The sequence below is a fragment of the Notechis scutatus genome, chromosome 1, assembly GCF_049901735.1.
Source record: "Notechis scutatus isolate UNSWTSFEM ecotype Mainland chromosome 1, rNotScu1.2, whole genome shotgun sequence".
NCBI lineage: Eukaryota > Metazoa > Chordata > Lepidosauria > Squamata > Elapidae > Notechis > Notechis scutatus.
This window is the reverse complement of record NC_142009.1, coordinates 271,444,820-271,471,418: the sequence shown is the minus strand read 5'-3', so window position 1 is coordinate 271,471,418 and position 26,599 is coordinate 271,444,820. Positions and strand designations below refer to the sequence as shown.

At 38.0% G+C, this 26,599-nt stretch overlaps 1 protein-coding gene across 8 annotated transcripts in view; it reads right to left on the bottom strand.

Annotated features, from left to right (window-relative positions):
* Positions 1 to 26,599, bottom strand: part of TMEM229B (transmembrane protein 229B) — a 59,628-nt gene that overhangs the window by 8,015 nt on the left and 25,014 nt on the right. For 5 of the 8 annotated variants that reach the window (XM_026671140.2, XM_087951582.1, XM_087951581.1 and 2 more), the window contains exon 2: positions 8,332 to 8,380. The exons of the other annotated variants lie outside the window; for them this stretch is intronic. In XM_026671140.2, coding sequence (XP_026526925.1) covers positions 8,332 to 8,361 — 30 coding nt within the window. In that variant the 5' untranslated portion in view covers positions 8,362 to 8,380. The remainder of the gene's footprint in view (positions 1 to 8,331; positions 8,381 to 26,599) is intronic. 8 annotated transcript variants of the gene reach the window in all.

Below are 26,599 nucleotides of genomic sequence, written 5' to 3'. Positions count from 1 at the left end.
ATACAGTTTTCCTATAGGAACCAAGGACATTCTCACAGGTGACTGGCCAGAGGAGGAGTGAAGTAACCAAGCAACCAGCCAGCACCTTGATTGGACAGCATGACCAGTGACTTGGGGGGGAAGGGGAAATTTTTATTTTTTAATTAGGTGAAAGCCACAGGAACTTTCAGAGTCGGCTTTCACCAGTTGTGCCAATATGATGTATCCAATAAATTGTTCTTTGAGGAACTTGCCTGCCTCAGCGTTCTGGTTTCTATGGGTGCATTACTTGGAATGCTGACAACAATATCTTGATGCACCCAGTAGGTCTAAACCTCACTCAGTAATGACCTATTCATATTAATAAACTCCTTTCTCCTTCTCCTGCCAACAGAGCACCTAATTAAGCAAATATTAATTTTACTATATGTACAAAGACAAATATAAATTCATATTTGACCCAGAAACTATGAGATCCCAAGCTACTTCAAATCTGAAGATAATCTGACATGGAAAATCTCCCAATGAAATTAATTGGAGGAAATTCAATGTTCAGTTCTGGGACCAGCTTTGCTAGACTCGACAGGGAGACTGCTAGGGAACAGGATAGATGGTACATAAAAGGTAATTGATGGTACATATTCTATCACCAAATTCAAATCTTGTTTTAAATATGTAAATGAGTTAAATTTATCAATGCAACTTAACAACTTTACCAACAGGATCTATTCTGCTCTGGTACTAGGAAACTCCAAATAGTATAAACACAAGAGAATGTGTATGTAGACTTATCTGTAAATGTTCTCCTTAATTAGGATGCTTTTCTACTGATTAGGGTTTTCTTCTCTGGTAATGTCTTGCATAATCTTTAACTTTCTTTCCCCCTTCCATTCAATCATGCCTGAAAAACTACCTGGAGTTTTTTTTTTGACAAGATTCTTCCTAGGTGTGAGAGAAATTGATTGGGCCCAGTTGGCTTCGTGCCTAAGGTGGGACTAGAATTCACAGTCTCCTGGTTTCTAGCCCAATTCCTTAATCACTACACAAAACTGGCTAGCCATCTTCAAATCTTCCATTTCTCAGTGAAGTAAGTCAAGAAACAATCTTCTCCATTCTTACTCCCCTCCCCTCTCTACACTTTAACTAAGTAACCAGGCTATTAGGTACAGCTTGCATTGACTTAAGTCACTGCCCTTTTCCATTAGCACTTCCTGGAGAAAATTTGGGCATGCCAAGATCCTACCTGGCCTACCGTCTCCTTTCCCTTATTTAACATTTCTAATCCCACCAAGAAAAGGCCGAGTGTTGAACATGTGGATGGTCAGAGGACAACCTCTCATCTTTTAACAACTTCAGATTGAAGATTAGAGGATTTTCTCTCTTTAGAGAGACTTGCTGAATGCTTGGAAAAGAAAAATAGGTCATTTCTGTGGGAGAAGACTCAGAAATATTGCTTTTTACTTAAAAAAAAATCTACCTGGGTGTGGGTTTCAGGGACAGGCGTTCTTGTCAGGGATAGGCATGGCTGGCTAGGGAGTTCTGAGAGTTGAAGTACACACATCTTCAAACTGCCAAGATTTAGAAATGCTAGTTTCATTGATACATCTCCAAGGGTAGGAGGGGAGAGGGAAAAATGAAAGTCAGATTTTGATAAGCCACAGGGTGAGAGAGGAAAAGCTGTAGTGTTCTTAGAATATATCTAGAGTACTTCTCTAGCAATAAGAATTGTTTGGATGTCTATTTGAACCATTACTCTGCTTGCAAGAACACTTGGTTCATAGCTGTGCCTTCGATGGAGTTCCTAAGGGAGATGGCCAGATAGCTCCCTCCTTGAAACACTTTTCCTATATAACATCTGGCCTGCTGGGAAATAGACCCTGGCTTTTGCCTCAGCGAGTCTCCCAGCTCTGTTTTATTATTGTTTCCATCTAGTCTAACAAAGGCATATAGCAAAAAAAGAAAGCTTTTTTCCTTACTGTTTTTAAAATGAGATTTGTATGAGAATAACATATAATTATCACTTTCCACCAATCATTTGCAGTATTATCATTCAGCTTACATGATATAATTAAGGTGCAATCCAGACCCCCACATCAATCATATAACACACAATTCCCCAAGCAGTTTAATTAATACAGCTATGTGCTAGAGATTAGTCTTATTAGCAGAATGTGAAGTTTCTTACAGAGAAGGTTTCTAACCTATTTGAACCTGACAGGATAACTCTGCTGTATTTGAACTGTAGAGATCAAGTTTGGGAAAACAAAGTGAACTGTTTCCAGCTTGGAGTTTATTTTAAATTAGGGCCTTTAAAGTAATATCTATAGACCTCAGTATCTCCACAGACTTTTCTCTTTTCCACATTCCTTGACCCAATAATCTATTTTTCAAGACCCTTTTGTTTTTGTTTTTAAAGAACAAAATTGCAATGAATAAGGATTCTCATTATTTCAAAGAATGCCCAATATGTGTTCTACAGCCATTGTTGGAAAATAAAAAATCATGGATAGCACCAATCCACAATTTTGCTTGGGAAGGTTTGTCCCCTTCAAATCTAAGTTGAGATTACAAAAGTCATCCTGGATGACTTGATGAAACATGTGATGAGATGCTTCCTCACCAATTTGCCTTCTGGTAAATGAGCATTTTCTGATTGCCTAATTTCTCTAGAATTACATGTTCTCAACGGTACAAATATGCCCATAAGGATTAAAAAGGTTAGACCCATATTATATCCATTTGATCTAGCTTTCAGCCTTTTTCTTTAAATTAACTGCCCTGCATTAACCTTTTGTTTTAAGCTGTCAGTCAGACAGTCCCTGTCAAACTGCCAATCCATCCTGCATAAGAGGATATATAGGATAAAAATGAATAAGAAAAGAAGATCAAATCAGTCAAATAATTAAGCGAAGTCAAGACAGCATCAGTGTCCAAGTTTCACTGTCATCAGCTGATTACAATTTTGCTGGGTTTCTCCCATTCAACTTGAAAGTTGCTGTTAATGTGGCCTTTCAATAAAGTGGAATTAAATCATCTGGTCATGTTTCCTGTATGGTTTACTTGGGAGGCTGACAGATTGTAAGAGACACAAAAAAGACAAAATGTATGGGAAAATCTAGTATTTAGACAGTTAAACCCAGAACTTTCTTGTTAATCAAAACTACTGGAGTGCATTTCAGAAAAGAGACAGTGAAGAAATGGCCATACTAAAACTAATTAACACTACAGAAACACTATCACTATGTACTTTAAGATAAAGATCAATTTATTTGTATTGGCAGACAAATATCTTCGCTAAATAATGTAGCCAAGATATTCGTTTGCCAAATCATACAGGCCAAGACACTTGCAGAACAGCTCTTCTACTAAACTGTTTCTCTGCCCTGCTATCAACATCTACGAAGGGTGCTCACTCCTATAAGGCAGTGGCCCCCAACCTTTGGGACACCAGGGACCGATTCCATGGAGAAAGGTTTTCCCGCTGACTGGAGGGGGCATGATTTTGCATGCCACCTGCATCCCACGGATGGGGTTTAACTTATTTGCACAGCCTTGGCATGCTGTGGACTGGTGTCAGTCCATGGATCTCTGCTGTAAGGTATTCTTTCACTGAGTGTATATCTTATCTGGAGATGTGAGAGAGGATCTTCTCATCCTTTGGGATTTTCTTCATGCTGGCATCAGGAGTGGGTTTCAAAAAATTTCCTACCAGTTTGGAGAGCGCTCTTCGCTTTACTGGTACTGTGGGGTGGATAAATCCTATTTGTGGCAGTTGTCTACCAACACGTGGTCTATTGAGAATATTGTGTTGCCTCTTGCATTTTCTTTTTTAATCCACGTGCTCTTCCCACATAATCTGAAAGGTTGTGTAATTTATCTTCTTCAAAACTGAATATTTGTATTTCAAAATGTAAAACATGATGTTTACATTTTCTTTTCCTATTTTTAAAAAATGACATTTGATTTCATATATTTCTTGTGATATTGGTCTATCTCGTTTTGTTGTATATGTTTTATTTGTAATTTTCCTTTAACAACCAACATATTTTGTGGACAGCGTATTGACTGGGTCAATATATTTTTTACACAGTGCTGACAATCATAATACAATTAAATATACATAATCTTTGTCCCAACTTCTAACCTTAATATGCTCATTGTAATTATAATAGATTCTTTATGTATCAATATATATAATATTATTTTCGCAATTTCAACTTTGTTTCCACACACACACACACACACACACACACACACACACACTTGTTGGGGTTCTTCCACCTTCACATCTTTGCCTTTAAACAATATCATTCTCTCTCTCATATGAAGGCATATGTTAGAAGCAGGGGTGGGCAACTATGGCCCTTTTATGAATTATGGACTTCAACTCCCAGAATTCCTGAGCAAGCCATGCTAGCTCTCAGGAATTCTGGGAGTTGAAGTCCATAATTCATAAAAGGGCCATAGTTGCCCACCCCTGTGTTAGAGGCTTGGTAATAGAAATACTATGAAAAGATTAGCCTCTAAGGCCTTAGAGGATGAGTCTAAAAGACTTGAAAAAGAGCTACAGAAAATGCCATAGAAAAAGGACATCAAGCTAAAAATGGATATAGTTACACATAAAATGGGTCAAATAGAAAAAGAAGAATTAGCACAGAAAATTAGAGGTGCTAAACAGAACTACTTTGAAGATGCAAACAAACCAGGCAGATGGTTAGCATACAAATTGAGAAAGGAGAAAGAATCAAGGAAAATATTGCAATTAACAGATGACCAAGGCCAAGTTTGCTATGGTAGTAAAGAGAAAAAGGAAATCATTCGAGACTTCTATGGGAAACTACATATGCAAGAGAATATTGATGAGGAAAGAGTTAAACAGTACTTACAGAATGCTAATTTACCTCAGATACCTAAAGAGATTGAAACAATGTTAACTGAAGCACTCAAGAAGCAAAATAATGGAAAGGCACCAGGCCCAGATGGACTTCCGGCAGAATTTTACAAAACAATACAAGAATCGTTGAATCTTCCATTGCTAGAAGTTATGAAAGAAGTTATGTTAAAGAAGAAGATACCTAAATCATGGTCAGAAGCCTATATTACACTTATTCCAAAAGAGGAGGCCGACCCATTACAAATTAAGAACTATAGACTTATTTCTCTACTAAATGCAGATTATAAAATCTTTGCTTCAATATTGGCAGAAAGACTTAAAAAATATCTAAATAATTTTATTCATCCTGATCAAAATGGATTTCTGCCAAAGAGACAAATTAAAGATAATATGAGAGTAATCTTGGACACCTTGGAATACTACGAGGCACATCCTGAAAAACAAATGGCTCTGATATTTCCAGATGCACAGAAGGCATTTGATAATGTGAATTGGTGATTCATGTTATTACTGGTGGAACAGATGGGCTTTGCTAGAAAATTTATTCAAGCAATAGAAGCTAAATACTATAAGCAAACAGCAAAGGTAATGATAGAGGGAGAACTGACAGACTATATCAATATAAGACAAGGAACAAGACAAGGGTGCCCACTATCACCTCTGTTGTTTGTGTTAACTTTGGAAGTGCTAAACAGAAATATTAGAGATGAAAAGAATATAAAAGGAATGAAAATCAAAAAGGAAGAATTTAAGCTGCAAGCATTTGCAGATGATCTGGTTTTCATCTTAGAAGACCCTCTAGAAACAGCATCAAAATTGATAGAAAAGATAGAGACATATGGAAAGGTGGCTAGTTTGAAAATAAATAAAGATAAGACAAAGATCTTGACAAAGAATATGCTATTAAGACAAAAGGAAGAATTGGCAGACCTATTGAAAATTCAGGTCACGAATAAGATCAAGTACTTGCAACATGTAGCACACTAAAAGAGAATAATTATATCAAACTTAAATAGCAGATAGCGCTAGATCTGGCGAAATGGAAAAATTTACAACTGTCACTAATAGGGAGAATTTCAACAATCAAGATGAATATTTTACCCAGAATTTTATATTTGTTTCAAACAATTCCAGTTAGGCTTGGAAAAGATTACTCTGAAGATTTAAATAAAATTGTGTTGAAATATATATGGCAAGGTAAGAAAGCGAGAATAAAGTTAAAGCTTTTGCAAGATGCTAGAATTAGAGGAGGATTTGGTTTGCCTAATTGGGAGTTGTATTATCAAGCTACAAATCTGATGTGGGTTAAGGAATGGATAACACTAAGAAATACTAGATTGTTGACATTAGAAGGACATGATTTGTTGTTGGGGTGGCATGCTTTTTTATAAAGGAACTAAAACACAGGGGTACTTTAGAAGACATTATATACGGGAGTCTCTGTGGTTAAACTGGGAGAAGATTAAAAGACAATGTTATTTGAAAATTCCAGTCTGGCTATCGACTATTGAAGCATTTTCTTATTTTATAATATACAAAAAGGAACAAACAGTTAGATATGGTGAAATATTGAATGAAAAGGGTGAACTCAAATCTATACAAAAACTAGAGGAACAAGGTATAAAGATGAATTGGTTTTCATATGCGCAAATACATTCAGGGTATGATAAAGATTCTAAAATGGAAGGTTTCTATGATAAATTGACTGATTTAGATAAGATTTTGACAGGTACTGATGAAAAGGTGATTAAAAAATTGTTGTGGCTCCGATTCCCGAGCCTGTGCTGTTAGAGGAAGAGGACTCGGAAGATGAGGAGGAGGAACTAGGAATGCCTTCCTCCCCAGGACCTTCCTCTCTGGCAATGCCTTCCTCCCTGATAATGCCTCAGGTTTCATCAGACAACCGAGAGGAACAGCCTGAGATTAATCAGGAGGAAGGCATATCGGAGCAGCCCCTGACAGGGAGTCAAGAGGAAGAATGTTGGCTTGATCCTAAGCAGCGTCGTAGGGAGAAACGTGAGCAGCAACGTAGGAGGCGTGGGAGGGTCAGAGAGTGAGCTGAGTCATTGAGCCACACCCCACAGGGGATAAAAGTGGGTGTGTTGTCGGCTGAAACTTTGTACGGGACAAAGTTTAATCTTACTTCAGGTTTTTCGTTGTGAATGATTCTTGTGGTCTGCCTTGTAATTCTCTGTGAGTAGCTTTTTACTTGTTATCAATTCGGACTTGGCAGGCAGAGTGTGTTGGCAGGTTGGTGTGTTGCCAAGGACATTATCAGTTCCAAAGAATTAACTCTGTGAAGTCCGAGTCAGCTTGCCTGCCTGTGTTTGTGTGAGTTTGTACTCTTTCATCTTTTGGGAAAGAAGAAAGGTGAGACAGAACAAAAATTGTATGGATATTTATTAGAAATTAAATTAGAAGAAGAACAAGTTAAAGAAACTATGATTGCTTGGGGGAAGAATTTTGGATATGGGATTGATTTAGAGAAATGGCAAAAATTGTGGTCTCAAAATTATAAAATGACAATGTCAACAGCATATAAAGAAAATTTGTATAAGATGTTTTACAGGTGGCATTTCCCCCCGACAAGAATAGCAAGAATGTTCAAGAATAAATCCAAAAAATGTTGGAAATGTCATCAGACACCTGGCTCATATTACCATATGTGGTGGACTTGTGCGGACGCTAGAAAATACTGGACTAAAATCCACATGTGGTTGGAAAAAATGACAAAAAAACATATAGACTTGAAACCAGAGATATTTTTATTGGGAATTTTACCTGAAATATATAGTAAAGACTTGAAATATCTGATTGTAAATGTATTAACAGCGGCTAGGATTGTATTTGCCAAAAACTGGAAAAATGAGAAAACACCATCACAGGAGGAAATCATTAAAAAAATACTGGAATGTGCTGAAATGAGTAGATTGACATTTGAAATTAGAGAACAAGAAGATAAACAATTTTATAAAATTTGGGATCTATTCTATCAATGGTTAGACAATAAAATACAGTAATGAAATATGTAGACTTTTAGAAAATAATAAATATATAAAGATGTACTTCTTTCTTATTATATCTATAAAATGATTTTAGGATAGATTTGAGATGATAATATGAACTGTTATAAAACAAACTAAGTAAATTATGATTATCCTGTAAAACATGAATGAATAAAAGTATAGTCAAATGATAAATAAAAATAAATAAAAGTATAGTCAAATGATTGATTAATAATGATACTAATTTTTGATTGAAAATACGAGATTATATGCAATGTAATTGAAGACAACGAAATGGAAGCACAAAACAATTTGTAAACCAACCGGCACACTGTATGTACATATATGGAAGATGATTTGATGTTTTTATGTTTTGTTTGTTTATGTTTGTTTTTAAAAACCAATAAAAACTTAAATTAAAAGAAAATGTTTCATTAGCAATTCATAGCTCACCTGCCTAGATTTCTCCACATTCATGGGCATGTCTGGCCACAAACAATTCCTAAAAAATGAAATTAAAAAGTGAAGTAAGATTCTGGGAAAAGTATATAATTCTCCAAAGGCTCATATCAAAATGAGCTGTAAACAAACCTCTTGGGAGCATTCAGGACATACCATGGAATTGGATCAATTTAAAACCTGCTGCCAGCACAAAAAAGTGCTCTTTCACAAGCGGTGGATTGTACTGTATGTCTTAAAAGGCCACTTATGTTCCTTGTTTAGTACAAGCTTTTGACTTTCATAGCTCAGAGCACACTAAGAGAGCCAATGTGACTGATCTCTTCCCATGTATAGTTAATGGCATTTCAAGCTCACCTTTTAAAAACAGCCACAGGTAGGATGATTGTTCCAATGTCAAATGACTGTCTTAAATTAGGTTACCAGATGTGGACTGGGAAAACCTTTTATTTATATTTAATATATATACATTTAAATCTATAATATAAAGTGTGAAAAAGAAAAGTAAGGAACTCAAAGAGAAAGCTAATGGTGTGTAAAAGTGGAGAAAAGTAGAAGAAAATTAGAAAAGAAAAAAGTTACAGAGAAGAAGCTTCCAATCTTCCTTTGATAAATACAATTAAAAATTACCTCTTACTCCATGGTTACAACCTCTCTTTTTTCTACAAACTTTCTCTTCTAATCATTAAAACCATGAAACATAACTTCAGTTTTTCTGACTCAAGTAAAAGTCTGTAAGTCTTGTTCAACAATAAAAATAGATAATTGTCTTTTCTCTGATCAAAGAAATCAATTTAGTCATCTCAGCAACTTTATTGTCTTCACCAACCATTCTTCCATTGTGAGTACTGTCGAATCTTTCCATCTTTGTGCATATAATAATCTTGCTTAAATTATCATGCACAAAAACAAAATTCCATAACTTTTTTCCAACTGTTTGTCTATCAATCTCAAACCAAAAACCTCTGATTAATTGTATGTTAAGTCTTTGAAATTCTCTGAAGTAGTTTATGCATTTGAATCCAGAATTTTCTAGCATTTTTACACATCCACAACATACTCTGGTGATATATGGGTCTCCTTAAAGTCTGACCATAATGGAGCCTGCTCATTATGACTGTATGTTGTAATGGTCATAAAACCGCCAATTTTACTACCCTTTTTGTGGCAAAGATTAAGTGAACGTGGTGTCCTTAAAGTGGCTGCAGCAGTCATTAAGTGGACATCATGGTCATTAAGTAAACCATTTGTACACTATGGTTCCGGTTTAGCCTAAAATAAGAAGTGCTGTTTTTTAGCAAAACGGGTGTAAAATGCAGTCACATGACTTCAGGATGTTGCAAACAGCCATAAATGTGGCCATGTTGTTAAGTGCTCGAAGTTCGGTCACATACTATGGAGGGGGGAGACAACTGTCAACACTTCGAATCTAGTTCCTAATTACTCTTTTGGGGGGTCAGTTATAATTTTGAACTGTTGCTAAACGTTGAGGACTACCTGTATACCAACAGTACCATTCATCCATTTATAAAAATTTATAAAAATTCATTTATAAAAATTCTTTTTAAGATTATAGCACAGTGCAAATTTCAATCCTTTTCAAGCCACATATTTTTCCACTGCTCCATCTGTATCCTGTATTATAACCAAAATCTTTAGCCCGTTTTATTTTACATTCTTTCACTTGTTTTTCTTCTATTTCAATTTTTAATAAGTTTATGCATTTTAGCAATTGCATGTTCATTATTTGTACAGAATTCTATTTGAAACTCAGTCATACAATGTTCAGAACCATTCTTTTGTCTGTTTTAATTTTTTTCTAATAATTGTAAATAGGGAACCATTGACAACTATATCCCTCTGCTACCAGTTCTTCTCTTAATTTTATTTTGCATTCCCTTTGACAAAATGTGAGTATCCTAGAAAATTGTGGACAAAAAGAGCTCCATTAATATGGTTACAAGAGAGATCAATCTAGGCAGGGTGCTCTGAACAAACCAAGAATTATTACATAGCTGGATCTATTTACTTTTGGGTCAGTAGCTCAATAGCAGTTACTAAGATTTAGTAAGGTTTGTTGAGCTATTATTATCCCCAACTGAAGACACCGTTGCAATTTGTTGAATGCATGTTAGTCCAGGGCCTACACACAGAGAGATAACTATCTATCTATCTATCTATCTATCTATCTATCTATCTATCTATCTATCTATCTATCTACCTACCTACCTACCTACCTACCTACCTACCTATCCATCTACCATCTACCTCCCTCCTTCCCTCCCTCTCTGTGTGTGTGTGTGTGTGTGTGTGTGTGTGTGTGTGTCAGATACATTTCTTATTTAGTTCCATTTAAAAAATAAAACCACATGCATCAACCATGATTGATGGTGTCCAGAAGAGATGGGGCCTATCCTCTGAAACTGCAGACCACATCGTTTTTCAGTATCATCTATGTCTCTCATAATTACAAGATATAAAAAGTAACAAGAGAAAATCCTCTTAGTAGACTGCTTTGTGAAATGTGACCTTGACTTTGATCCTAGCTTTTGAATCTTATTGTAGACTGGCTCTCTGGTAGATAATATGACATGTGATATGACATCTTAAGAGTAGGGCACATTTAACACCAGTAACTCTCCAAATGAAACATACATCCTAGGAGTGGATTTAATTTAGCCATGTTCCTAATCAAATTATTTCTGCATTTGCCATATATCATAAGGAGAAATAGATACAACTGCATTCATATTAGGAAATACAATTGTGCTATGTTGAATATAATTAAACTTACATTGCCAGGCTGAAGTGACTGATGATCAGTTATGGTGGATGTCTTCTCTGTGCTTACTACTCCAAGACAAGGCCTTTCAACTTTATACCGAATTAATTTTAAATGGCTCTATTGCTGGACTTACTTAATTCATTTCAGTGAGCTTTGAATGCAACACTTATGTCCAGGCAGAATATATACCGTATTTGCCGCGTATAAGACGACTGGGCATACAAGACAACCCCCAACATTTCCACTCAAAATATAGAGTTTGTTATATACTCGCCGTATAAGACTACCCCTCTTCCACACACCTTCCACTTTTGCACTTTTTTTTTTTTTTTTTTACGCACTTTTCTGCTTTGGACAATTTTGAAATGAGCTAATCCAATTTTGAACCAAGAATATGCAAATAGCTATGGAGTTTAGAAATGAGTTTTAAAAATATTTTTCATTGCTTACCATTAAAGCGTAAAATATGTTGTAAATAAAAATGAGAACACAGGAAACGTTCTCTTCTCAATACAGCTGATCTCTCTCTCTCTCTCTCTCTCTCTCTCTCTCACACACACACACACACACCAAAAACCCGGACACTGAAAAGGCTGCCAAGGAACAGTATATTCAATGCCTTCTCTTTAATCAAGAAACAAGGAATTCCTTAGAATCTTTTTTTTTTTTCCCCAAGTGGCCCTCTTTAAAAAAAAAAAATGGAGGTAACACTTTCATTCAAAAAGTCTTCCAGTATCTGGAGTCGCTCAGACATATTGAAGTGAGGCAGGAGAGTAAGTGAAATTTGAAATGATCCAGCTACCGCCTTTCTTCCTCCTGCCCGAAGGCCATTATCTCCACGTCAAAACGAACGAGGAGGCAAAGAAGCCAAACACGCTAAAAGGGATCTCTTTATTTTCCTACACAAGGTCACACCTACTTTTCCGCATTCAAAGGACAACCTCTCCTCACCACCACCACACACACACACACACCCCAATACCCGCAAACAATGTTCTGGGCATTAATCACCATTGCTACATTAACCTGGTAAATTTATACCCTGCCTCCCCCAGTGTTGCTTTGACGGCAGGATTTCACACAGCGGGCGCCGCTCGCTCTCTTCTCCGCTCTCCCACCGTTCGCACATGTTGGAAGCACCGTAAAACCTGATAACCCACCCGCTCCCCATCCTTAACCTACAGCCGCCCGCATGCAAAACCTGCGTGCAAAAAGAAAAAGAAAAAGAAAAGTACGCCTGCACGTGAGGATCTTCAATCCTCTCCTCCCCACACCGCTAAGGAAGGAAGAGGGGGAAAGGTTGCGCAGCGCGTGGCGAGTGACACCCGCCACACACACACACACACACACACACAAAAAACACACACACCGCTCCCCCAGCCTCCCTCCCGGCTGCAACTCAAGCTCAAGTGGGAGTCGAGTCACTCCCGCGTATAAGACGACCCCCACTTGGAGGCATGTTTTTCAGGGCAAAAAGTCGTCTTATACGCCGGCAAATACGGTACTAATAATGCTCAGTAGATTATCAGGAACCTTCTGTTGTTCCTTAGAACAAACTACAAGTAAGGGGGGAAATTATCAGTGCAGTTTTCCAATGTCTTCTTACATTTCGGAAATTAAAGTGCAAAAAACTAATTTGAATTAGTCTTAAAGCAGGAAGGGAATAGTTTTCAAGCTTGGGAGTCTCCTCCCTCCTGAGCCTAACAGCAACTGCTTTCTACACTTTAATAATAATTATAGAAAATGGAACAAAAACTAGATATTTGCAACTCTAATCCAGCGTTTCTTTTTCCTTTCATTTTATTAAAACAACATTGAACATTCCAATTGCAGAATTACTGTGTCTGGGGTGATTTGGCTTTAAAATGTTTTATGGGTAGGTGGAATGGCTTTTGCCTTTCTTTTTTTATTTAGGACACAGCCAATTCCAACTTATTTATTCCAAGGGCTTTGTATATTACCTAGCAAATAGGTTAGCCATAGCTGAACTACTTTTGCTGCCAAAACCAATATTTGGAAGACATCTGAATTTCTGCACTGGTGGAACTATACCGTAGCTTGTGTCTATTTCATTTCTGGACATGTGTTGTTATTATTTATTCATTATTTATTCAATTTACATCCCATCTTTTCATCAAGTGAGCACAAAAGATGACTAACAATAAAAGGAAACAATCCAAGGAATAAAATCTTATAAACATACTTAAAATTATTAACAAATTCAAATGGAATGTCCTGTCAAATGGCTCACATTTTCAGTAGCTGAAATGTCACAGTAAGAATGGGTTAGCTTCAGAATTATGAATGCTAGAAGAATAAAAATGTTCCATATAGTGAAATGTAAAGCAACTGCCTTGATTCCTCTCATTCTCTTCCCCTTGTTGAAAAAATCACAGTCACTTTCAACTCAAAACTGGATTGAATATATATATATCAAATCTTTTAAAAACACTATCATTAAAATACTTAATGAAATCAAGATATGCTGCTTGAAACTGTGTTCATATGATTCTGAAAATTTACATTTTCCCTCTGAACAATCAATATATTAGAAATTAGGAGCGGAACAAATGTTTATTAGTGTTCTCAATGTTATTTGTCTATTCATTGTTTATTAGCTAATTCACATTTTATTAGATAATAAAATTAAAAATATTCTGTGCATTCATTGTTGTTGTTTTTTATGCCAGCTAAAAACTAGGAAAATAAGTACACCAATATTGACAATAAAATGCAACCGCATATAGCTTTTAGTCAACAGACAGCAAAATCCAGTTGCATTTGATTATTGGATATATTTTTTAAATGTTTATAGAAGTCTGATTACTCTTCTGCTATTTTTGGAATTGCTAAAATGAAAATAATGACTAAAAGAATGAAGAAGACCATAGCTCAGTGTCTTATGCTTTGCATGCAAAAGGTCCCAGTTCAATCTCTGGTATTTCCAGAATTAGAAAACCCTTTTAGCAGAAAAGCTGCTAAGTTGTTGACTATTACCAGAGCTTTATGCATTACATCAACCCTTGGGGTAAGGCAATAATAATCTTTGGATGATAATTTGACGCTGCAAATTATTTATGTACTCGGCAAGCAAGGAAAAGCACCTCTTAGTGAAAGAGACCATGAGTGTGCTATTTTTCCTACCAATTGCCATATTTCCTCAGGGACCACAAGGGTGAAGTCAGATTAAAGAAACGATCAAAACACCAATTTCTTTGACACCCCAGCTACAAGGATATGCAAGACTCACTAGAGGTTCGAACGTGTACTGGAATTAAACTGAGGATCACATGAAATTATGCGAGGACTACAAAATCCCCACTTCTGGATTAAATATATGCATATATTACCAGGGCTGTCTTAACAGCATTATGAGCCCCGGGCAAAGCAGTGTACTGGGGCCCCTATGACAATTACTCACAGGAATAAAAATGTAAATGGTCAATAAGATTAAACACATATTTGCATGTTAGTATTAATAAAAATGCAGTACAATGTAATAAATATGTTGCTGTATTTATGTGATACAAGGTGCATTGAAGGGTTAACATACAGAGATTAATATGGGGCCTCTATGCTTGTGGGGCCCACGGGCAAGTGCCCATCAGGCCCATGCATTAAGACAGCCCTGTATATTACACGTTCATTCATTTCAATACTTGTATGGCCACCCATATTAGAAGCACAGCTCTTAGGATTGTACATCTGGTGAGCCACCCAGAGTTTGATTTGAAGATGGACAACTATGCAAATGTTTTAAATGTAATAAAAATAATTGAAAGAAATAAACCCTAAGTGGCTCACAACAGGTACATAAACCCAAACATAATAAAACAATGAAAGAAAGAAAATAAACACACGAAATAAAAGCAGAAACAAAAATCTGGTAGCACAATCTATCTTTTTCAGTGCAAGTTTTTTTCCCGTTTTTAGGACTGGAATATAGCAAAAGTAAGAGATGGTACGTGCATCAGTGTTGAAGACAGATATACCACAAATATCTCCTCTAATATAGTTTGTGAGAATACTGTAATGGGAGAATAATTCGATCGGGCTGTACTTTGGTACATGTCCTTCAGAGACAATACCCCATTCTCTGCTTGTTTTATAACTTGCTTTTCCATCAAAAGCTCAGATGGCATACATAGGACTTCCTCCTCCAATAAAGTAGACTAGGCTAAGGAGTATCTATCCCAATGTTTCCATGCTTTGGGATAAATTTACAATGGTTCTTCCCTTGTGTAACATCTTAGCCAATACCTGGGATGTTAGTGAATATGAAGCAATCTAGTTAGTCTAAGTGGATTACATTTATGAGTCGTTCTAGGTAGGCAATTTAAAAGCAAGATGTTGGTTATTTTTTTCACTTTTTCAAATAAGGAAGAGGAGGCTTGGTCTTTTGTGAAGGTGGGACAGTCTCAGTCCAGTTTGGAAATGAATGCTAGCCTTCTCATCAGTATGATATGGAAGATGTGAATTATATTGATCATTTTCAGTCCATGTTCAGGACCAGGCTTGGGATGGAAATAGCATTAGTTGCTATTCTCTCTCATTCAGGGTTGACAGAAATTATCAACCTGATCACAGCAACTAAGGCTATTCCATTCAAGCCTTGAAGAAGGACTGGAAATGATCAATATGTAATTCACATCTTTTACATCACTCTGCTGCTACTACCTTACCACCTTCTCAATAAGCTTCTCCCAAAGGGGAGGTGGATGATTAGGCAGTAATTACCAGATCCAGGAATATCCTGGAAGTGTACGTAACCTCCCTCCAACCTTGGCAACTTTAAGCCTGGTGGACTTCAACTCCCAGAATTCCCCAGCTAGGGGAAGCCCGCCAGGCTTAAAATTGCTAAGGTTGGAGACCCCTGATCTGGGTGGTTTGTCTTATAGTTTAAATTCATGTCTTCCAGGCAGCTAGGCAGGGTATGCATACTTAAGGAGAGAGTAAAGCTGCTTACTACTCCCACTAAATCTCTCTTAAGACCTAAACATGCTTTTTCAGGAGGCAACTGGACTTTTGTTTTTTTTTCTCTGAAGTCGTTTCGCTTCTCATCCAAGAAGTTTCTTCAGCTCTGACAGGATAGTGGGGAATGGAAGGGTTTATCCTCCTTGAAGAGCATGACTTGGATGACTGAGAATCTCTACAGACTCTTAAGACCTACCGGTAGTTCCTTCAATAAACATCCAGACATAACCACTCCATTGGGGTTGTATTCCCTTGGAAGAAATTGGGGATCCTCCTGGATTCACAGCAATGGCTTAAAAAGTAGTAGAAACGTCAGTCAGGGAGGTCTTGCCCTGGTTTGCAAGTGTTCCGGTAATTGTTATAATCATCATCAGACAGAATTACTTTTGTGTGCTCTACATTAGGGAGACTTTTGAGCTTGACTAAGAATCTACAACTGGTCCAGAATGCTATGGTGAGAGTAATCATGGTTCAGTCTCATCATTGAGAGATAAAACCTCTCCTGAAGTCAATGTACTGCCTGCCAACAAATTTCTGGGCCTAAATCAATTACACTTATGAGTTACTCATAAGGCTTACAATATATATAAAGTCTTATGAGTGTAACATGGGGTACATTATGAAGTGTTTTATCAGAAGCAAATCTGTCTATCCAATTAAATCATCTCATGGAGACTTGTTAAGGTGTAGTGATCTGTCTCCTCTGGATCAAAATGTCCACAGCAAAGGGTTGAATCCAAGACCATTTGAAAGAAGCACCATTATTTCCATGGAGGCCATGAACTTCTGATACTTCCTAGATCCTAGTCATGAGGACAAGTCACTCAACAGCAGGACAAAAAAAGAATTCCAACAACCTGGTCCAATAATTTAGATAGGGACTTTATCAGGAAGCAGGTTGGACTATGTTCAAGAAGGATTCCCAGTTTACTACATCAGCCCAATTTAATACACAGGCACACTCTGTCATCTCAGGGCCAGTTTGGTCTATATCAGTGTACTCTATCAATCAACTCAAAACAGATAGTTAGGCAGTTCCAAGTTTGGCTTTATTACTAGCTATAAACTTTCTGATAACAGTTGATAATCAAATGAATAATGAACCAGAGCACTATGGTTTGCTTTGAAATCTGAGTCATCTGCAGGAGAAAAGCAGAATAGGAGATTGCTTGCACAAGTCCAAGGTTCAAGCATTACAGAACTCCACAAGCCTGCCCAAATGTCAAGTTGAAAGTCCAGATGCAAGGCGAGAAGCAAGAGAAAGACAGAAACACAGATCTGAAGTTAGAGAGTTGTTTCCAGTGGTGGAACAAAGACCCGAAGATTTCTCTAAGTACTTCCAGATGCTGGTATTGCCTATTAAAATGTATTGCTTTTCCATCTTTTCAGAAAAGCATGCTGAATACTTTTGCTCAGCCCTTCATAGCTGATGGTTTGGGCTAGGATGCCCTGCCAGAGGATCGGGTCCCTCATTACTGGAATCAAATTTCTCAGGGTCAATGTCTCTTGCAGTGGCTGCTGGTGTCTGATTGCCTTCAGGCTGTTCCTGTCTCAGGTCTATATCGTCAGCCTCTAACTCAAAATTCAGACAAGGCCATAACAGTAAGGTGTCTTTCAAAATCATTATTCTCTCTCCCCCTTGGCCTTGGAATTGAGGTTGCTAAATGATCTAAAACCCACTGGAGGATAATCTCCAGGTGGATAACATCATTACCATCACCCAACCAGGTCTAGATGAAACCTGATATATACCAGGTCCATCTGCTCATCTACAATCAAGTCATGAATGACTCAGGGCTTATTAGCAATAGCACTTAGACCAGGGGTCTTCAAACTTCACAGCTTTAAGATTGTGGACTTCAACTCCCAGAATTCCTCTTCCAGTTATGTTAGCATAGGAATTCTGGGAGTTGAAATCCACAAGTCTTAAACTTGTCAAGTTTGAAGACCCTTGACTTATATACTACACCATACTGCTTTACAGCACTCTCTGGATGGTTTACAATGTCAACATATTGTCTCCAATGATCTGGGTCTTCATTTTACTGATCTTGGAAGGATGGAAGGCTTGTATCAATCTTGAGCCCCATCAGGATTGAACTCCAGGATGTGGACACAAACTTGCATTCTAACCACTGTGCCACCATGGGCTCTTTTAGAAATAGCCTTGATGTTTATAATCAGTAACTCAAGGTCAGAGTTACCAATGATTCAGCCATCAATACCCAAGCTGGGACAGCTAGGCCAGAAGTGAAAATACACTTCTAGCACATTTAGAGGCCCCCTTTTGTATCTAACCTTTTTCCTCTTGTAATCCATATCCCTCTGAATACCGTTATATAAATGTACAAATAATATAATAGATGCAAGATTTCTGATGATGCATTGAACGTTCAGGAATATGTTTTCAAACAAACCCAATTCTACAAGTCACAAAAATATAGTACTGACTAAATCTAACCTATGTTTGAACTAATGCCATATCCTAACAGACATAGTGTGATGACTCCCCAGGACATTTCTTCAGATACCTCTCCAAATGTCAGTTTGGAGGAGGATGAACCAGTTCCCAGCATATCAGGGAGTTGGTCAATGGCTCTGAGCAGCCATCTGAGAGGGATTTAGCTGAAGCACAGCTGCAACAAGACAGCCCTGAGGCTTCAGGTAAGGAAAGCACATAGCCCAGAAAGCACATAGCCCAGGCAGTGATAAGGAACTGCCTTCTGCACCTGATCCAAGAACATGTAGGGCATAGAAAAGGCAGCATAGGTCAATCTGATTACTTGTGATTATTCTTAATGGGCTGCACCAGAAGCTGGCTATTTAGCACAGCAGAAACATGGAGGCAATGCTGGGAACAATGTGTTCATTTCCTAGCTGTGTGCTTCATGATCCTTGCTTTGAACTGACACCTCGGGTTGTGCCTTGTGATCTCTGGACTTTTCTTGCCTTGTGAACCCTCTTGTGTTGCAGATTTAATTTTGCCTGGTGGGTTTATATTGTCTGGGAAACTTTCAAGTGCCTTGTGGACTCATTGGCCGTTGGTCTGCTTTTGGCTGGACTTAATTGGGACAGTTCTGAGTTTTTGATGAATGGAACTGCTGGGGAATATTAATAAATCCATTAAATCATGGTTGTGTGTGTGAGTGAGACAGGACAGATTCACCTGTAAATTTTTATCTAGAAGCTGAAACCTCTTCGAATATAGCAGCAAAGACCTAAGGATATAGTTGGGATAGATAAGTTGCTTCTGTTGCAGATAGGATGAGCCCTTAATAATAAAGGCCATCCACTGAAGAATCAAACAATTAGGACAGGGGTGTCAAACTCAAGGCCCGGGGGGCAGGATTTGACCCACGAGGTACTAAGATCTGGCCTGCAGGGCCGCCCTGGAAACAGTGAAGAATTGGCCTGCGATGCTCTGCCAGCAAAAAAAAGAACTCAGAAGGACCATGTGCGGTCCTCCCGAGCTCCGTTTTCACTGGCAGAGGGTTGCAGGAGGCTGTAGCAGCCAAAAACAGAGCTCAGGAGTCCGTTTTCGCTGGCATAGCACTTGGGCCACCACAGATGCCCCCAACATGAGTGACATCAAGCTGGCCATGCCCACCCCAGCTCCCGAGGTCAAAAACAACCCTGATGTGTCCCTCAATGATATAGAGTTTGACACCCCTGAATTAGGATCTCCATTTACACATCTTGTGCCCTTAGGTGGAGATTTTTCCTGCTCATTTCTCTACCTTTGATGTGAAGGTCACCTGGACTCTTCTTCGCTAACCATTGTTTCTAATCTCTTTTCACAGCCTTGCAAGCTTTAATCCTCTCACACCCCAACACCAAGCCAATTCAGTAACAGAAATCAAAGAGAGAAATTGGGTTCTTGGGTAGCATTCAGAGGTGGTATTCAGCAGGTTCTGACCAGTTCTGGAGAACTGGTAGCACAAATTTTGAGATCCAGCAAATACCACCTCTGACTGGCCCTGCTCCCATCTATTCTCTGCCTCCTGAGTCCCAGCTGATCGGCTGGGTCTTCTTTTGTTGTCCTGCACAGGAGAACGGAACTGGAAGTAGGGTGGGAAGGGAATGGGATTTTGCAGTATCCTTCCGCTGCCATGCCCACCGAGCCACACCCACCAAGCCACACCCATAGAACTGGTAGTAAAATTTTTTGAATCCCATCACTGGTAGCCTTCTATACTCTGAAGGTATATAACAAACATCAGCCAGTTTAGAATAAGGGCAGTCTAAATGTCCACAAAGTTAAAAGTAACAATTCACGTTTTGATATTTTGATTCTACCCAAGATTTTCTTATCTATGGACTTGCCATCTTACAACTTACTTGTGGTATCCCTATCCCTCTCTGTCCCGTCAGTACCTAAACAGATGAGCATATGAGAAGGTTGCCTGTGATTGTTATTTTTCTTGATATATCACCAAACAGAAGCAAAAGAAAGCAGATGGGCCAATAAAAAAGAGAACATCTGCCTTCCTGATTTAGAGACATGGATCACCTCCCAACATTTTCCCTTTGTAAGTAGTAAACCTTCTGTGCCCTCTTCTTCTCGTATATATATAGACGTGGACTTCATATTCTCCCTCAAAACTGTCTGCAGTCATACTTGGTTCAGTTATATTCCTAGAGTTTCAGCTATTCCATAAGTCAGCCATTTATGTGGGGAACAAAAAGGGGACAATTTTCTTGTGTCATGCATAGGAGTGAACCCTACTCAAAGTAAGTTTCCACATCTGAAATAATTATATGGGTCCATATGTTTCATTCATAGGGACGCGGTGGCTCAGTGGCTAAGATGCTGAGCTTGTCAATCAGAAAGGTCGGCAGTTCAGTGGTTTGAATCTGTAGCGCTGCGTAATGGAGTGAGCTCCCGTTACTTGCCCAAGCTTCTGCCAACCTAGCAGTTCAAAAGCATGTAAAAATGCAAGTAGAAAAATAGGGACCACTTTGGTGGGAAGGTAACAGTGTTCCGTGCGCCTTCGGTATTTAGTCATGCCAGCCACATGGCCACGGAGACGTCTTCGGACAGTGCTGGCTCTTCGGCTTTGTAACAGAAATGAGCACCGCCCCCTAGAGCCAGAAACGACTAGTACGTATGTGCGAGGGGAACCTTTACCTTTATCTTATGTTTCATTCCAGCAGTAAAATTAACCTATGAAAATGTAATTCCAAGATCTTTACAGCACTGTGGATTTCCCCATACACCTCCTTTTACTGGGCCATTAATTTTCATGGATAAACATGTTACATTGATATAAAGTGCAGTAAGAAGAAAAAAGGATGGACTCAAAGGCTAGTTCTTTGGGAATGTAATCTTCCTAATACAGAGTGATTCACAACCAGCACTCCTACTTCAGGGTGGATCAAGCAACTTGATGCCTTTCTTGTTTGCTTTCTCAGAAATGATGTAAAAGAGTATTTTGGGGGTATTGCTGCTTCTTCACAGGAGTAACACCCCACTTGCATTCGCTGCAGCACCAAGCATGGGCAGGTCATTGGTGCTAGTTTGCTTACAACAGAACTGACTGAAGCCTCAGGACTCACCAACTCATCTGTAAGATACTTGGTGACAAGATATTTGAACTAGTTGTCTGGAAGTACTCTCCACGGTTTTATCAAGGTCCTTAGCCAACCCTGGTGTTAAATTTCCATCTCAGTGCATTTGCAAAGACAGCAGAAGTGCCAGCAAGTCTTTACAGAAGAAAACAATATTTGGGAGAAAAAATAAGAAAAAAAGTGGGGGAGGGAAGAGGGGATAGATATTTATTCTTTGAAAATAAAAAGTGGCTCTATATTATCTCGGAAACTGAGAATCACCCACTGATCATTTCTAATTGTGTTCTAATATATGCTGTTAAAATCCAAAGTGACAGTTTTCAGCTGTTCTGTTCCAACCAAGAGTTGTTCTTTTTTACCCCTCCTGCTCATTATCTTTTGCAACCTAATATTAACCTGCCATTTTTGTTCCTGATGCACAAGACCGAAGGGAGATGAAGCCATAAACTGTCCATTACTAAACGGATGGCACATGGCAAAATGAAGGGGAAATTGAATGTGCCATTAAAATATCCATCTAAACATTCCCAATCATAGAAAACAAAAAGATATAGATGCTTACGCTGTAATTTTCTTCCTTTATCCCCTGTTGGATATCCCTCATCGTGGTGCCGGAACAGATCATCAGGGAGATGATCTTGTCGCTGAGAGACAATAATGACTTCATGGCACATAATCAATCACTCAACAGACTTTGTGATTCTAATAATGTGATTCTAATAATGATTTTCTGTCACACTGTTCATCTGCCATAGTCCACTATGTTTTCTTTGGGGCCAATCCACATTTCCAGGTCCGGGTTTTTTTCAGGGCTTCCATTTCCTCTCTCTTTTATTCTCCCAGATGCACCATCCCATTTAGTTAAGCACCTCCTGACACCCTTAGCCAATTGCCTTTCCAAGCATACGAAGGATTTAAGAGCCTTCAACTCTGCTGATTTAATCACAATATTAGCACCTTTACAAATCTATTTCCTTGAAGATTTAAGAAAGATCTTGGAGATCAATTATTTGAAGAGAGAAATACAGGAAGTCCTTGATTTACAATAGTTCACTCAGTAACCGTTCAAAGTTACAACAGCACTGAAAAAAGTGACATGATGGTTTTTCCATGACTTATGACCATCGTAGCATCTCCTCAGTCACATGACTTACATTCAGATGCTTGGCAACTGACTCACATTTATGACTGTTGCAGTGTCATAAATGATCGCCTCTTGCAACCTTCTGACAACCTTCTGACAAGCAAAATCAATGGAAAAACCAATTAACTGTGTTACTAATTTAACAACTGCAGTGATTCACTTCACAAATGTGTCAAGCATAGTCTTAAAATGGGGCAAAATTCACTTAACACCTAGCCACATAAATTTTGGGTTCAATTATGGATGTAAGTTGAGGACTACCTGCATATGCAAAACTGTTGGGTTTCTATGCAGTTATTCACTTTTCTCCTAGCCAAGGTAACAATTTGCTAAAGATGGGGGACTACATACGGAGAATGTTCAGCTTCTTCTTTTACTTAATTTTCCTCAGTTGTCTTGCCAGTTCTTATTTTCTTCAGATTCATTGACTTTTCAAGGAAGGGACCACTTCACTGCCCTCTATGTATTTTGAGTTCTATTTTAGCAATTCCCTAAAAATAGCTTAGACTACTGCCAGTTCTCTGTCAGTGGCTTTGTTTACACCAAAACCTGCCTCTTCTGAACATAGAATCATAGAATTATATGGCTGGAAAAAACCTTGGAAGTCTTCTCATCCAATCCCCTGCCCAAGGTGGGCATCTTTACTGCATCCTGGACAAATGGTTGTCCAATCTTTTCTTGAAAACCACCAGTAATGAAGCACCTACAACTCCAGGAGGCAAGCTGTCCCACTGTCCCACTGACCAACTGTTTCTCCTTAATTCCAGGTTGTATCTCTCTGTCTAGCTTCCAACCATTGCTTCTTGTCCTTCCTTCAGGTACTTTGGAGAACAAATCTATCCCCTCTTCCTTTGACAGCTCTTCAAGTATTAAAAGACAGGTATCATGTCACCTGTAAGCCTTCTCTTCCTTAGGATATGTTATACCTAATTCCCTTAGCCATCCATCATATGGTTTAGCCTTCAGACCCTTTATCATCTTGGTTGCTCTTTTCTGCACAGTTTCTAAGGTCTCAGCATCTTTTTTGTATTGTGATGACCAGAATTGGTCATGCTGGCTACCACTAATCACCTTTCTGGATGATCACAAATCCACTGCTTGATTATTTTTTCCAGGTTTCCCCAGAAACTGATGTCAAGATGATTGGTCTACAGTTCCAGAGTGATGCTCTCCTATTCTGATTTTGAAACTCTTACAGTGAAACCGGAGTAGTCATCCCCCTCCATGAAACTTTTAAGAAGTTGTGAATAGCTTGACATTTAAATTATTTGTTTTCCCCCCTTCTATAAAACATTATCAATTCTAACAAGCTAATGTTAACTCTATTCAAATCTCAGCCATAACACTTAAGTTTTCCCAAGGAATTAAAAAAAACTACCCCATGTTGTTTGCTATTTTAACTCTACTGTTTCGCTCAACAAACTGAAAATCCCTTTCCCTATCTTTTCTTAACCTGTAATAGCTACTCATAGTACAAACTGCTATTTTTCTGCAAATACTAAGAAGAAGAAAAACGTGCATTGTTCTCCTTTAAGTTTCATCAGTTTTCTTGAGTGAATGTCTGCACTGTGTCTAGTGTAATCTTTCAAGTGTACCTAACTAGACTGCCAAATATCTTGGTACTTTTATGTCAGTTCAGTACATATTTACATTCAGCAGTTTCAACAAGAGGAGCATTTTCTTCTTGCAAAACGTTTTAAAGAACACCATATTATTCATTGTGCAGAGAATTAACCCCAATTCTCAATTCATTTTTATAAAAAATATGTCTGAAAAGCTTTATACAGGTATTCCTCAACTTACAACTACAATTGAGACCAGAACTTCCATCACGTAGCAATGCCATCATTAAGTGAATTGCACCTGATTTACAACCTTTTTTGACACATTCTTTAAGTGAATCATGTGGCTGTCCCATTGTCTTTGTCAGAAGATGGCTAAGATGGTCATAAATGGTGAACATATGACTTCGCGATGCTGCAGCATTGTAAATACATGCCAGTTACCAAGAGTCCAAATTTTGATCAAATGACCATAGATACTCTGGGACAATCATAAGTGTGAGGATCGGTCATAGGTAACTTCAAATGGTCAGTAAACAAAGGTTTGTAAGTTGAGGCTACCTTTATTTGCTAGGACAGCTTATATGATTGAACTACTATGCAATGCTCAAGAAATTATATTTGAGTTATTTTCTCAGATAAATATTAAACATTTGGCAAATACCAAATCCTTTGTTCCCCACTGCATCATACTTAAAATACTTCTAATGTAACTGATCCAAATCTTGTCCTCCTCGCTTCCAGCATGAGTAAAGCTTGGTAATTTCTCTGCAAGATTGAATCATGAGAGTTGGCTACACCAAAAAGAAGTAAATCAGCTATAAGAGCTCCAGTATTTGAAAAGGAAAGCATACCAAGTACCGTAACCTTTAAAAGGGTTGCACATTTAAAAAAAACCCCACAAAAGTCTCCACTCCGGAGTGAGCATTTTGAAGCATGAAGTGGTTTTTTCCTCCTATCATTAAAACTTTTATTTAACTGAATGTTAAGATAAAATCTTAAAGATAAGAAAAAACAACTAGCACAAAGTTTCTCTTAAGCTTATTCATTATTGGTGTTCCATTCAGTACAAGGTTACTAAAATTAGCCAGCATCCAGGTGCCAGATTCTCTTTCCATAGGGCAAAGTTTTAAATTTCAACCTTGTAGAAAAGAAAAACATTGCCTTACAATGACAACCGGTAATTTCCTGTAGAACTTCCTTTGCCCTGTGGCTATAATGTAATGTCTATCAGGTTGTGGAGAGAAAACTGGACTATTACAGAGAGATACCATAGCCTAGAGACAAGGCAAGAAACAATGGACGGAAACTAATCAAGGAGAGAAGCAACCTAGAATGAAGGAGTAAGTAGATAACAGTGAGAACAATTAACCAGCGGAACCTCTTGCCTTCAGAAGTTGTAGACGCTCCATCACTGGAGGCTTTTAAGAAGAGACTGGACAGCCACTTGCCTGGAATGGTAGAGAATCTCCTGTTTGAGCAGGCTAGAAGACTTCCAAGGTCCCTCTCAACTCTGTTAAAAGAGAATCAGACTAACCTTGATATAAGTATCCTAGGTATAAGTTGATCTGGAGAATTGCTTTAGAAGGCTTTCAAAATTCCAGCAATATAGATCTTTCTAGATATCCAATTAGTTAATGATTCCCAAGTTTGCCTCCCTCTGAGAAGTTGACAATGGCACTTGTGAAATCAAATCCTATTGACAGGTGTGTTATTGTTAAATGAGATACTTTCTAACTTTTTAGATTAGAAAAATAATTAACCACAGAAAGCTGCCTAGGATACTTTTAAGTTCAGGTAGGTTAGATATTCTGCTAAATACAGTTCAAATGAAATATATAGAATATAAAGAAAATAAGAAATTAAGGACAAAAATAATATTGAATAGAAATAGAAATGAGGCCCATGAAGAAGATGGACAATCAGATGAACTGAATGCTATTCCAAAACCCAATTATTGCTTATGAATATCAATTCCCTGCAATTTGGCACTAAGACAACCTGAATTGTGATTTGTGTAATAGCTTAACTTGTATATATTTTACATTTTCTTTGCTTATTTTTCTTGTTCAAAGCGTTATGAAGAGTTAGAAGGATTTAGAAACATTCACCTTCTGAGATTTCATCAGCCATTATTCACTGAAGGATTTTTGGTTACAAAGGATTCAGATGTTAATGTTTAGAGTGTTTGCCATTATAGATTGTCTATGTTTAAAAGATATTATGAAG